Source organism: Pungitius pungitius, chromosome 9 (assembly GCF_949316345.1).
Source record: "Pungitius pungitius chromosome 9, fPunPun2.1, whole genome shotgun sequence".
Lineage (NCBI taxonomy): Eukaryota > Metazoa > Chordata > Actinopteri > Perciformes > Gasterosteidae > Pungitius > Pungitius pungitius.
In genome coordinates this window covers 434,403-447,882 of record NC_084908.1, presented here as the reverse complement: position 1 = coordinate 447,882, position 13,480 = coordinate 434,403, and the positions used below count along the sequence as shown (strand labels likewise).

General features: G+C 43.4%; 4 protein-coding genes across 4 annotated transcripts; all 4 read right to left on the bottom strand.

Moving 5' to 3' along the window:
* Positions 1-67: 67 nt before the first annotated feature.
* LOC119217404 (uncharacterized) lies at positions 68-1,898 on the bottom strand. Its single transcript, XM_037470980.2, has 6 exons — positions 1,728-1,898; positions 1,307-1,627; positions 1,062-1,091; positions 937-978; positions 709-836; positions 68-642 (listed from the first exon to the last, which is right to left on the bottom strand). The coding sequence occupies exons 1-6, from the start codon at positions 1,792-1,794 to the stop codon at positions 313-315; spliced, it is 918 nt and encodes a 305-aa protein (XP_037326877.2). The 5' UTR covers positions 1,795-1,898; the 3' UTR covers positions 68-312.
* A 955-nt stretch (positions 1,899-2,853) lies between these two features.
* LOC119217403 (CMRF35-like molecule 5) lies at positions 2,854-5,384 on the bottom strand. Its single transcript, XM_037470978.2, has 5 exons — positions 5,176-5,384; positions 4,746-5,090; positions 4,316-4,423; positions 3,953-4,092; positions 2,854-3,475 (listed from the first exon to the last, which is right to left on the bottom strand). Exons 1-5 carry the CDS (start codon positions 5,210-5,212, stop codon positions 3,185-3,187), a joined length of 921 nt encoding a protein of 306 aa, XP_037326875.2. The 5' UTR covers positions 5,213-5,384; the 3' UTR covers positions 2,854-3,184.
* Positions 5,385-6,113: 729 nt separating this feature from the next.
* Positions 6,114-8,367, bottom strand: LOC119217559 (uncharacterized). Its single transcript, XM_037471295.2, has 6 exons — positions 8,306-8,367; positions 7,461-7,805; positions 6,966-7,133; positions 6,528-6,623; positions 6,427-6,446; positions 6,114-6,304 (listed from the first exon to the last, which is right to left on the bottom strand). Exons 1-6 carry the CDS (start codon positions 8,337-8,339, stop codon positions 6,194-6,196), a joined length of 774 nt encoding a protein of 257 aa, XP_037327192.2. The 5' UTR covers positions 8,340-8,367; the 3' UTR covers positions 6,114-6,193.
* A 1,231-nt stretch (positions 8,368-9,598) lies between these two features.
* Positions 9,599-12,746, bottom strand: dnajb1b (DnaJ heat shock protein family (Hsp40) member B1b). The gene is made up of 3 exons (XM_037470975.2): positions 12,319-12,746; positions 10,332-10,936; positions 9,599-10,140 (listed from the first exon to the last, which is right to left on the bottom strand). Exons 1-3 carry the CDS (start codon positions 12,536-12,538, stop codon positions 9,907-9,909), a joined length of 1,059 nt encoding a protein of 352 aa, XP_037326872.2. The 5' UTR covers positions 12,539-12,746; the 3' UTR covers positions 9,599-9,906.
* Between the last annotated feature and the right edge of the window lie 734 nt (positions 12,747-13,480).

Genomic DNA, 13,480 nt, shown 5'->3' with positions numbered 1-13,480 from the left:
ACAGTTTGAGATGAGAATTATGCTCAAACTACATTAGATTTGTTGTTTTTTTGTACCCATTTAAGAAGTTATTCTAGAAATAACTAAACCCAGTGAAAGTGAACACCATAACTACTTGAATTACTAAAGATTACTTATGATAACTTATGATTGCTTAATGTCTGTTCAACTCACAGGGAAAGGTTGTTTTGGTTCATTAAAACCTTGATTTTGTCGTTTTGGTCGTCATTCTTATCAGTAATAATTAACACATATCGCACCAAGATCAGGGAACAAAGCAGCAAGAGAACAACATGGAGTTAATACTGTCATTTAACATGGATTTATCCTGCAACTGTGGCAACAATTGATCTGCTTATTGACTCCCAGAGGTCCATTAAGGCTGTGATACACATGTTCCTCTAGCTGGCTGAGATCCAGATGTTGGTACAGGTCGATGTGCTTTGACACATCGACATTTTCCCCGAGGCCGAGGGACGCCGTGGACTCGCGATGCTTCAACGGGAGGTGGGAGCAGCAGTCGGGTGAGGGTGGCGGTGGTGGTAAAGCCAGAAGATCGTCGCAGTCCGGCACCGAAGAGCTGCAGCTCAGTTCGGGCCCAGCTGTTACTCCGGGCATCATGGTCTCGTAGTCGGATGAAGCCTGTGGGATGGACAGAAACCATCAGCCATCACGTATTTCTTCTCTCTCCCAACGACTCGGACCAACCTCTCTGTTCCGTTGGGGGTCGGGTCTCCGGTGTCTAACAGCCAGCAGGAGACAAAGCGTGAACAGACATATGAAGAGCACGGCTGCCACACACGTCGCTGCAGTCATGAGCAGCGACGTGTGGAACTCTGCAGGAGAGAGAGAGCGTGGATGAGGATTCACTCACAGACACAAAGGATCATTGACATTGTGAAAACACACACACACACACACACTCATTTCACTCACTGCTCACTGGGACGGTCCCTGGGATGATGGAGGATTCGGTAACTGGGAAACACAGTTGTAAAAAGTATTTAATTTAGAGACACAAGGCTTCTTGATGAATGCCTTGTTTCACAGATCCTACTTACTGGGTTGTGTCAGACTGTCTGCAAGGTTTGCTATTGATTAAGGGAAGCAAAACGTACTTTTAATACCAATTTGAAAGTTCATAAAAGAGGAAGATATATGGGAATCACTACCAGCACCGTAACGCCTCTTTGTTCTTATTCATAGTGCAAGAGGCAAGTTTTTTTTGTAGAAATCACCAGGTAAAACAAAACAATGAATTGTTTGTTTCGTAAGCTTCTTTTTGAGCTTTATTGCCGGGACGCACCTCTGGAAACATTCAGCTGTATGAAGGTGCCGGGATCGGGGGCCACGCCACACCGGTATGTCCCGCTGTCCTTTGGGGTCAGCTGGTCCACCCTGACAATGAAGAAGGCTCCCGTGGTGTTGTCGTACAGAGAGAAGCGTCCACATTCATCCCACTGGTGGGGTTTTTGTGTCCATGTCGGGCAGGGGGAGGACATTTTGTCATCATCGCCATAAAAAAAAAACTTTGTATTGTTCTGCTGGCCGTCTTCATATTGGCATCTGAAGTCAAATCCCTGGCCTTCCACACCGACAACAGCCGTGGTTTGGACCCTGATCAGCGCTGTCATTCAGAGAGAAAGGCCTCGTGATGTAACCATGTTCTAATGAAAGAATACCTGCTGATACTGATGTATCAGCTTCAATGCATAGAAAGCGCCTACCTTGGATTTGTAGTAGAGTAATGAGCACTGTCGAAGTGGCTCTCCATGGGTTCCAGGTAGCTCCCATCACTCCAGGTTCACCCTCAGTGTGCGACACGCAGATTCCTCCCCAGCGACACAACGAGACAGCAGCCTGGACGGGAAGACTGTGTCCGTGCGCTTAATCCGGAGCTTTCATGTCCATGTGGTTAAACATCTTCCTCTTTCATGAACAAAACAATCAACCCATAACTATCAACCTGTGAAAGTGAAATCAGGGGGGGCTCAGGTCTAAAAGTTTCCTTTAGGTGCATTCAAAAACTCACATGCACATCCAAAGAGGACTTTGATTTTCTTAAATAAAGAAAAGAATTCAGGTTGAATTCACTGCATCCTTCAAGGCCATCAAATACTCTTCTGTAACAGTCTGGATTCTGGATTCTGCACCACTGCCTTTAAGTGGAGGCCATGAGGATCAACATATAGATATTATCACTGCATAATAGGTTTAAAAAAATGAATTAAGTAAATTAAATCTGCCCCAATAAATATGTAATCATTAATTAATGGATTGAATGATCATTTATAATGTAAATCCATAGTTATGGACCCACAGATTTACCGCCGTGCTGCAGTTGACTGCAACAACGGAGCAGCTGATTGTGTTGGTTGTTCGGCCCCTAACTTTAGTTTCACAAATTATTCTCACTGCTCTCATGAGATTTCTTTCCAGCGGCTGCAAGAAGCCGTTTCAGTTCTCTGTAAAAACACGACTGTTGAAGCTCCCTGTGCGGAAAGACACTCCGACGAGGGATTCTGAAGTGTTAAAATGAAATGAATATTAGACTTATTTTCTTCACGGGAGGGAAACACAACTCAATGGTAGTGTAGCTCTGCCATGCTGGATGTGTAACTAAAGAGCTGATACCCTCCCCACAAAGATATGCCCCAAAAAACACAACACAACCATCAACAAATGTCCTTTTTGCTCCTCAATGTTCAGTCGGCTTTTGTTACATTTTTGATGAAACTAAGCCTTACTGATGTTACTCAATAGTGCACACAAATGAATATGTTTAAAAGTTTCTCAGTAATGTGTAGGTACTTTGGTGTGTGGTGTGTACATTCAGGACACAGAGTCTTTATAGGTTTAGAAGCTCTGACACAGAAGCATTCATGTTTATTTTTAGGCATATCTTAACACTTCAGAAATGTGAAAGCCCCCCCATCCTCACACGCACTCACTCACCGCAAACACATTAGCAAACGTGTATACACACACACACACACACACGTACATTGTGTCCTGACATAGACGCCACCAACACACACAGGGTCCACAACGAATACTTGATAATATCTTCACACTCAGCCAGCCTCGCAGGAGGTGCAGTGAAGTTGTGCCTCAGTGTCCATAACTCAGTGTGTTTAACACATGAAGACCAAAGCTCCTGCTGCTCACTGCAGGTCTGCTTGTGTCATGTGTGTGTGTTTTCCATCTTCTTTGCCCGTTCTTTTGGATATACATGTGGCAAAGGAGTGACATAGATGCTGGAGATGGCCTCATATTGGTCGTGCAGCTTTGCAGCGGAGAGTCTAGATTGTTTGTTGGGTTTGTAGCGACGGGTGTTTTCATAAATGGGAAGCGGGACGCTACGTTCGACTGCTGTCGCTGGCTTCCGCTTCGGGGAGGGACAGTAAGAGAAAAGCCCAGATGTGGTTTTCACTGAGTGCACGTTGTCCCTAATGTCATCGTACTCACAGTCATCCTGCACAAAGTGACAAAAGGAAAACACATCAGAAGTTTGGGCACGTTGCTAATTTCACTGTGTCTGATATGAGGTTACCCTCAGAGCCGAATATACTCAGTAACACATTAATACCACATTAGTTCAAAATCTTTGGCCTCATTACAAAATTGCACTGTAAATGTGGTCTACGTGAGACTTGAATATAAAAAAGTTACAAAATCCTTTGACCCTGCCTTCGAAGCTCACGGAGGTGTCACATTTAAAAGAGAGGATCATCCAACTATCTAACTATAGCAAGAAGGCAAATCAGCATATCTTTATTAAAATTACAAATGACTCAACCTATTAGTGCGCGCAGCGTCTTAACAGGAAATATGAACCAAAGCCCTTTTGGGAAACCCCTCTTTGTACTTTGACCTTTGAAACCAGATGAGCTTCACTTCCCTGAGACGTGTTGCTAGGAGGACGGGTGCTGTGTTGTGAGGAGAATCGTACCTCTCCTTCTTCTGCACTCACTGGGCTGTTTGAGCAGACCTTTGGTGGAGCTTTTGCGTTTTTTCTGCATTTCCTGACGGTTGCCAGCATCAAAATAGTGAGAGCGGCAACAGTTCCGACAGTGGTGCACAACACGGGGCCTGACAGGAAGACCCAGAGACACGGCTTAACACAACAGGGACTGATGTTTATGCACCACCTGCACACACCAAACGGCAAGAGGGGAACTCACCTGTGCTGCTGTTCTGTTTCCCATAATTAAGGGGTGTATGGAGGTCAGATGGAATATTACTCCATTGCACATATTTAAACTATCATTTGCTTCCGTGTAAGGGTTAAACTTTGATGATATTATCTTCTTACCTGTGGAAAGGGTTGCAGGCCAACGTGTGTCCGTTGCAGGTGTTAATTCTGTTGAGAGGGACGTTCCGGGATATGTCCATGTGGCTTCAGTTGTATCTCTTGCAACCGCTTAATAGGAGTAGTCACGGAAGAAGAATTTAGATCATAGAAAACATAGTAATCGTAAAGCTAAATGTGTGCTCTGACCAATGAGCTGTACTGACTCTTACTACCTGAGGTCAGTGTGGAAAAAGGGCGGAAAGTTTCCGGATTTTTTTTCCTTTAGAAAAGCAAAATGTTGTGTGGGGCAATAAGCGCTCAGATAAATGTTGGGGTGTAAAAGGTAAAGTGATTAGTTCACATTCCATCAATGAAAATGCGCATCAACAAGTGCAAAAACAGAAGCAGTCAGTGTGAAGCTCCATCGTATTGGAGGTATTGGATTACGTACCTTGCTTCTGAGTAGTGAGTGGAGCTTCCTTTACAGTCACCTGCACTTTAGTGAATGTATCGAAGCCCAATCGCTCCACTGCACACCAGTATTGCCCCAAATCTGACAGCTGGAGGTGACTGAAGGTCACAGTGAAGACGCCGTCCCCCGAGTCCACCAGAGTGATCCCCCCCGACGCCGCTCGTCCACCGGCGTGCACAGTGACCAGTACGTCTTCTCTGTTTTTACACAGAGCCTTGCAGAGGTACTTGTGGTTGGTCCTTGCATACTTGTGTGAACACTGGAACGAGACTTCTTGCCCTTCGACAGCCTCCACGTTGATGCTTGCACCGGTGATCCCAGCAGCTGGCAAAAGTAAATCATGTGACACAAGTTAAACAGCAGCTTTGCCTTGTTTGGATGTTTGTATGCTTTTAATGAATCAACTTACCATAAAGAAGATAGCAGAAGACAGAAATGGTCTTCATTCTGCTTGATAAAGTACTTTACTTGTGTCTCCAGGGTCTGCAAAGCCTCCGTACTGTCATTTAAATTCTGTGTCTCTGAAAACCTAACAAGGGGTTCAGTGTTGCATGGTGCTCTAACAGTGCACAACCCAAATGACAAAACCCCACGGCAAGCTCTCAGCTGTCCACCTTCTTCCTGTGGTTTTGTCGGCATGTGAGCGGAAGACAAAACGTGCAGATTGACACCAACCAAAGAAAAGAGAAACCAAGCGACACTGAGTTTGAGTGTTTTTCAATGCAGGAAAATAACTGATACTTGGTGTAGATGCTTTTCTTCATATCTACTAATAAAATGCTGACAATTCAAATTAAGAATATGTCAATTTTTTAAGATACAAAAAACAGCTAATAAAAAGTTATTTTTTGAAAGTGGTTTTAATTTGCATTTACAAAATAACTATGTAATAATCCATCAATGAACCAAGAGAGACTTGCTGGTTGTTCAGCTCCTCTCACACCTCAGAGGACACCTTCAGCCATAGAGGGTGAAAATAGACAATCGACCACATCTCATTAAATAAAGGCGTGATAAATTATAAATAAAATAAATAAACAAAATTGTAATGTGATCGCTTTTTTATGGCCGCCGATTGGGTGCAACTCTAAAGTGAAATGTAATGTGAGTAGCACTCTCTGCAGGTCTAACTGCACAATTACTTCAAAATGCTGAAGCTCAGAATCCCAAACTGCCAACAGTCCATCAGTGCGTTCTGAGTGCTTTCTTTGGTTATTGCACCATCATTGAATATATGATTGACGGTGGTTGAGTTCTTGCAGGTTCATTGGCAATCGTAATACTTTACAGACACCCGAAAGAAAGAATATGCTGAGATTTGCAGACTTTTGCTTTATTTGATTGGTTAATACAGAAACAAATGGGAGGACAGCATGAACCCTCTTCAGGCCCGAGTTTTGGGGATTGAGCGCCTGGTAGACGGAAGCCTACTGGGACAAATTGTCAACACTAGACTCTGTATCAGCATCCAACGACTGCAGCCTCATTGCAACCCGAGGAGTAGAGGGGACGGCTGCGTGTTCCTCACAGTTTTCCGTCTGTAAATGAAAAGAAAATGTCGTTATAAATGATTTTGTCTGCGCAGTAAATGTATTGCTTCAAACAGTCATAAGAGATTTTATCCTAATTTAAGGCGGTTAATGACAAAATGGTCTCTCACCTCAACCTTGTTCTCACCTCCTTAAACAAACAATCAACAGGATTCATTAAAATACCAGCATGAAAGAGAGTGTGTGTGTGTGTGTGTGTGTGTCAGCTCACCTTTATTACTAAACCAGTATCTGTAGAATATGAGAGGTATGAAGGCGCACACCAGAAACGCAAGGCTCACTGAGACAATGATGACCACGGTGGTGTCTGCAAACAACAGAGTCGCCTCACGTTTGTGACCAAGCAGTTTAACAAGTGACCACAACAAAAGGTCTGCTCTTCACTGAGGAACCAGACCAACGTTTCTGCTCTGGAAACGCTGCCAATGGAAATGTGGAAAGTTTCCACGTCACATTTTGGCTTCCAGGCAAATATATCTCAAATTAATCAATACTCAAATTTAGAATTTCCGAATTAGATCGGCATGGGCTTTTGAAAAAAACAGCATGCTACTGATTAACATCAAAGCAAAGCAATTGGGCCTTGAAGTCAAAGAGTTTTGTTAAAGCCTGCTAGAACAGAACAGCTGCTGCCTCTGGATGTGAGCACCTTTGAGTTTGCCCGCTGCTGTGTGGTTCCTCGTGTCCTCTGTGGCGGGCGGCGTGGACGCTGTCGGTGGCGTCCCGGTGCCGGACGCAAAGCTGCCCTGGGGCGGAGTTTCTGTTTCAGTCTGGGGGGGGGCGGTGGGGAGAGGAGATCCCAGAAGAACACTGGAAGCTTTGGAAGAAGAAGACAAACTTGAGTGACAAGCAATGTTGTGTGCTCATGTGATATCGCTTCATCACAAGATTCACTGCGTATGAGGTTTTTGGACTTTGCACACAAAGCACGACCCGGGCCTCAGCGCCATGCAGCTCGATTGCTTTTATCCTTATATGGCGTCAAAAGACCTACAGACAACATGACTAAATAATCTTGCAGCCTACAGTAAAGACTTTGATATTAGTTTCTTACAACATGTCGTAACTAATAGTGCATTGTTAACCCAAAACCTGGAACCCAATGTTCCTGCAGGAGCTTGAATGCATCTAGCCATAAACGTACCTTTCAAAACTCTGAGATGGACCTCCTGTTGCATCACACTGAGGTTGTCCTCCATTCCACAGCAGTATGTCCCTGCGTCGCGTCTCCTCACGTCCCTTATGGCCGCGCTGAAGGCCCTGTCCCCTCCGCTGACCCCAATGCTGTATCTGCCTCGCCACGTGGCGGCGGATCTCATCTTTCGCGTCTGAACGACATTGTTTTTCGCCGAGCAGACTCCTTTGCAGAAGAACATGGTGTGGTCTTCGGAGCTGTTGTTTTCGGTCCAGCTCCCAAAACAGGGGATGGAGACCTGTTCTCCGACATGGCCGGTCACCTCCAGCACCGCTGAAGCCTGGAGACACACAACTGGAGCACAAGAGAGAGAGAGCTTATTCGGTATCTACTGCATGAATTGCTTGACGATGAAGCCCATTGAAATGAAGCCAACAGAGTGCTACTGTGCTGTAATTATGGGATGCAGGGACCGTATGAGCTGCTCCTGTGAGCACACCGCCCAATGTAGACGTATTTCATGATAAAAGTGATTATACAAGTGACTCACCCCACCATTGCCCCAATGGCCTTTACAGCCTTTGTTTTTTTCTTGATTTAGCAGTAAAAGAGAGACAGAACCGGCAGAGAGAAAGGATGATAACATGCAATAACAAGCCCCCCAGGAGTCAACCACAGACGATTTAAAGGTTTTTTTAGGCTCCAACTCTGCGTAAACTATAACAAAAATTGTACAATTTTTAGTTTTCTGTCGTTGGTGACAAACTGAAGGTTCCTATTGACTTCAGAATGTTTCTTTTGACAAATATAACCGGTTGATATGAAAGTTAGTCCAAAGATGCATCAAAACTCACCGGAGAAGCAGCAGACGACCAGCAGACTCCTCATTCTCGATCCAGATTAAAGAGCAAGTAGATGAAGAGTTGAGTGGAGCCGCGTTCCAGCAGCCCGCTCCAAATCAGTCATCTGATTCAATTACATTAAACATGAAGATCCAGAGGAGCCACAATGCTGGGATTGTGCGGCTGGGTTCTTACCTCCAGCCTTTTTGGAAGATAAACGAAACGTTTTTTTTTAATTTATTGCTCTGTTGAAGCAGGCTCTGTGTGCCCCGGTGCAACCACAGCACATGTAGCTGCAGGGCATCGAACCCAACAAGCCAACAGTCTATGGGCCGTGTCACGGGGAGCGCAGCCAGGGGGCGAGCGTCAGCATATCTCTGTGGTACTCACTAAATGTAGGATGGAGTGTGCGATAGGAACATATGATTCCTGTCAGCACTTAGCTTGACCTCACGCAACGTAGCGGTGGAACAGCTTTGTCCTCGTGGACGGTAGGGGAAGAATCGGCATGAACTGGGGGAGAGAATATTAAATCGTATTGTGTCCTTATTCTTGTTGCTTCAGAGTCGGTCCAATGACAGGCAGCAAGTTTTAATCAGGCCTCATCTGTTTCACATGTTTTTTAAAGGCAAATTGAGTGAATACATTCAGTAGAAACGCAATGCTTACTTTGACTTTTATAGCTAGTATATTAGAAAAGTATAATTAAATGTGTTCTCTTCAAATGAGACGTTGAAAACCACCATAATTAGATGTACCAAGGGTAAAAAGGTTCATCAATAATTACACTACCTGTTATTTAAAAATAATCACAATAATTGTGATGTTCGTTTTTCTTCACAATCCAGTTAATGAAGAATTCAGCGTTTCAGCAGCCTACAAATCACTCATCTGATGCGACGCCATTAAACGTGAGTGATTGTGCAGCGGCGTATAGAATTTTTTTCTTTTTATGAACTTTTACAGCCATAATCATTAAAATGATATCAAATAAAGGCTTGAAATACCTCACTTTGCATGTAATGAGTCTATATACTAGTTTCACCTTTGAAGTTGAATTACTGAAAGTAATGAGCTTTTGCACGATATTCTAATTTTTAGAGTTTCACCTGTACATTACAGGATCTGGTTGATTACTCCCAAAAAAGAAGTGCTCCCTGCTGTGCATTATTTACCAAACAGTGCATGATTTGTATTACTGGTCATTTGAAACAAACCTTTTCGTGAAGTTTGGGTTTTTCAGTCCAACAATATTTTCCACCATCATTCTTTCTCTAGAGCCGATAAACAATTACATCTTAATCTTCAAGCATTATAAATTTGTTTGGGGAAGAAACTTTAATATCAACAAAGCAGAATATTTACAAACACATTTATTTTTACAACAAAAATAAATTTCTATAAATGTAGTTATTTCCTACAATATTTAACTTTTCCAGTATCAAACACCAAATATTTATCATATTTACATTTTACCCATTGAATTGTTGTAGCTTCTTATTTTACAATCCGGGTAAATATTGCGTCTCACAAGTCCGTGCTGTGGGATGGATGTAGATGCGATGCCGATGGTTGGCACAGCGAGTTGATGCTCGAGTCCAGGACGCGCGTGTTTAAGACCGCGGGAGGACCTGAGCGATGGTGTCCCGGGCGCTCTGGCTGAGCCGCTCTGGGAACTTGACCTCGTAGTCCACCAGTAGGTCGCCTCGGCGATCGGGGCGTTTTGGATAAGGCAGCCCCTCGCCAGTGATCCGCCGCTTCATCCCTGGCTGCACGATGTCCGTTGTTGTCACGGTCACTGTTTTGCCTTCCAGTGTGGGAACGTTTATTGTACAGCCGCACAGGGCCTGATGAGGGAGTGACAAAAAAAATAAAGATTGTCAACAGGACAGGGATGGGCACTTCATTCCAGTCATCATTTTTTTTATCTGGTTAACATTTTTAAGTTTGTCTTCAAGCACACGTCTTTTTGGAATTATAGATGACTAAATCAGTCTTAGTAATAAGTAAGTAAAGTAGTAAGTAAATCTTAACTTACATCTCTGAGTGAAATTGTTGCAGTGTAAACAATGTTGGAGCCGTCACGTTTGAATTTTGGATGCGTCTTGTCCTTCAACACAAAGACCACGTCTGCAGGAATGTTGGTGGGAGTTTCATCGCCCTCTTTGGGAAACGTGATTTTTGTGCCCTCTTTCCACCCTTTCTTTATCTGCACCTCCAGGATCTTGTCCTCTATCCGTATTGTTCGCCCATCGGGGTTCAGCCTTTTACGAGATATCTTCATTTTCTTCAAGCAACCCGACAGGACTTCCTCCAGGGTCACATTGAGATCGTGAACCACGGGGGGGTCTTGGGGCTTCTTCACAACACTACTGTGAGGGCCGATTCCTCCCATACCCGAGCTGAAGGAGCGAGGGAACCCACCCATTCCCCCTCCCGTCATCCCAAAGTGAGAAAAATGGTCGTCAGTGTCCATATCCTCATCCATGCCTCCATTGCGACCACCAAAGAACTGTTCGAAGGGATTACGTCCGCCGAAGAACTCTGAAAAAATGACATGAGGGTCGCCTTGGAAGCTGTAGCTGAAGTTACCAGGACCACCACTACCACCAGCTCCACCCTGGGGGCCGCCGCCTTTTAGACCTGAGTGAAAGAAATGATCAATTAATACATCACTATGATATATTTTATGTTCTACAGATTGTATGTTTTTTACCAAAAATGTTCATTACGTATTCATTCATTTCCCAGATACCACAAAGGCACCTGGGAATGAATGTACATCAAAAACACATTCAATAGATTTCATACCAGATAGTAAACCACCTACTATCCCAGACAAAAACTGGATATTACTTGCAGGTTACCAAAAAACAAGGTTATATGTATTCCTGTCATGCTGCCCCACCTCTGTTTCCATGCACCAAAAGCAACACTGACAACACCATTCAAGCATCCGAACGCAAGCCCGCTAGTCCCCGCCCCTTTATGACGTCACATAAGCCCCCGGGTGTTCTCTTGAACTCACTTTGACGCACCTGATTTTCTTGATAAAAGATACGTGAAAATGTATATTGATTTAAAATACCCCTAAAATAGATGTAAATATGAAATACTAGTGCCATAAAATGTAACAAAATAGAATTAATGTCTGGATCTTCCGATTCCTCACAAGTTTTTCTCACGGTATAGCAGAGCTTTGAGGTTTAGGCTTCATCATTTAAACAAAGAACTGGAACTCCACAAGAAGGAAGAACAGTCACAGAATGACAGTGTAAATAAGCAAAGTTTTTAAAAGAAAACAACTTGATTAATGGGACTTAACAGCTACTTTATTAATATTTAGCACATTTGAACTAAACATTAGGCCTATTTATATTGCAAAATATACTTTTGAAACCAGTTGTACACAGGTGAAGAGCCTAAATCCCATCAAAGACACAGTCTGGTTTAATATGTGGTTCCATCTGCATTCACAGTGAGAAGAAGACTTGGATTACAGTGAAAGGTTAGATGGTCAAGAACATAATAGCTCCCAACGTCCCTCTTCTTAAATCTAGCTACTCGACTGATAAGTTACTGTGCTAAACACTAGCCTAGTACTAGCCTAGCCGGCATGCTAGCGTCTTTCCCATGTTAGCAGTGGGTCGCTAGCTTGATATTATAACCATCACAATGTATATAACTCAAAATAGTAGCCAGAACCGGACATAATTTGCACATCAAGCTAGTTGACATCTGTCACACTCAGATACTTGAAGACCTGAAAACTTTTGAATGATTTTTGTTTAGTAGAGAAAGTATCCCCACGAGTAAATACAAAAGTACTCCACTCTAAAGATATTTTATTTAAGTTAGATTTTTGTTAGTCGGCCCTATCAAATACAAGTATTAGAAAGACGTAGTGTCACGTCTGCTTGTGGAAACATGCACGTTGGGCGTTTGTTTGGTGCCGTGCACGTGAGACACTGTTAACCCTTTCAGCATTTTCCTTCACGGCTGTAAACGAACGAGTAAACTCTTACCTTCTTCTCCGTAACGATCATAAATGTCCTTTTTCTTTGGGTCGCTCAGAACGTCGTAAGCCTCCGCGATTTCTTTGAATTTGTCCTCGGCTCCCGGGGACTTGTTTTTGTCGGGATGAAAGCGCAGCGCCTGCTTACGATACGCCTTCTTTATGTCGTCCTCGGACGCTCCTTTCTTGATTCCCAAAATGTCGTAGTAGTCTTTACCCATTTTGACCATGCGTTGGGTGAACGGCTCTTTATGGGCCCTAGTCGCACGTCCTCAGCCCGTCCTCTGGATCTACACAGGCGGCTGCGCCTCGAGTGTTGTCTTTATAAACCGCGTAGAAACTTCCAGAGCTTTCCTTACACATCCCGAACAAGCTCCAGCGTGACGGGCGAGCCAGTACCCGCCCACCACGACGTCACTCTGTGCTGCCTTCACGGGCTGTCGGAGATTACATACCATCCCTTATCAGTCCACATCAACTCGCTTGCCTATCTAGGGCAATGTGGCTGTAAACACTAAAAGACGAAGTGTTCGGATCTTCACTAACGTAAAATATATTATCAACAAAATGAGGCTTCTTGTTTCCCCCCTCTGGCTGGCATGTATTAATAGATTGTTGTAGCTGGCAGGTCTGAGCTAGTTTTAACTGTGTTATAAACAGTTTGGCAGTCAAACTATGTACGATGTACGACATCATTATTCAGTTTAACTGCTTATAATTCCACACCCTTACTGTAAGACGTTGCAGGTGCTAAAAGGATTGAAACTGTTTTAATATGCAACCATGTATTGTATGCAACCAAACAATAATTAGTTTTGTTTAATGTGACAACTTTAATTCTTAGTCAATCCATTCAAAGTCATTTTAACTATATATGTCCAATAACTGTAGTGGAATCCAAAATTACAATATTTCTCCCTGAAAAATGACAAATAAATAACCTAAAATTGAAATGGTCAAGTAAAGTACAAATAAATCAACAATTCCATGTCTAAATATAGATATGCCATATTAACATGATGTCAGATGATATCACAAATCGCCCCAGCTAATCCTTTTAACAATGGACGAATAGCAACAATGGTCTAGACATTTTTATTGCAACACTTATAAACACGGATTCCCCCCCACGGATCCCTGATATACTACATAATGAAATATTTTGGCACTTT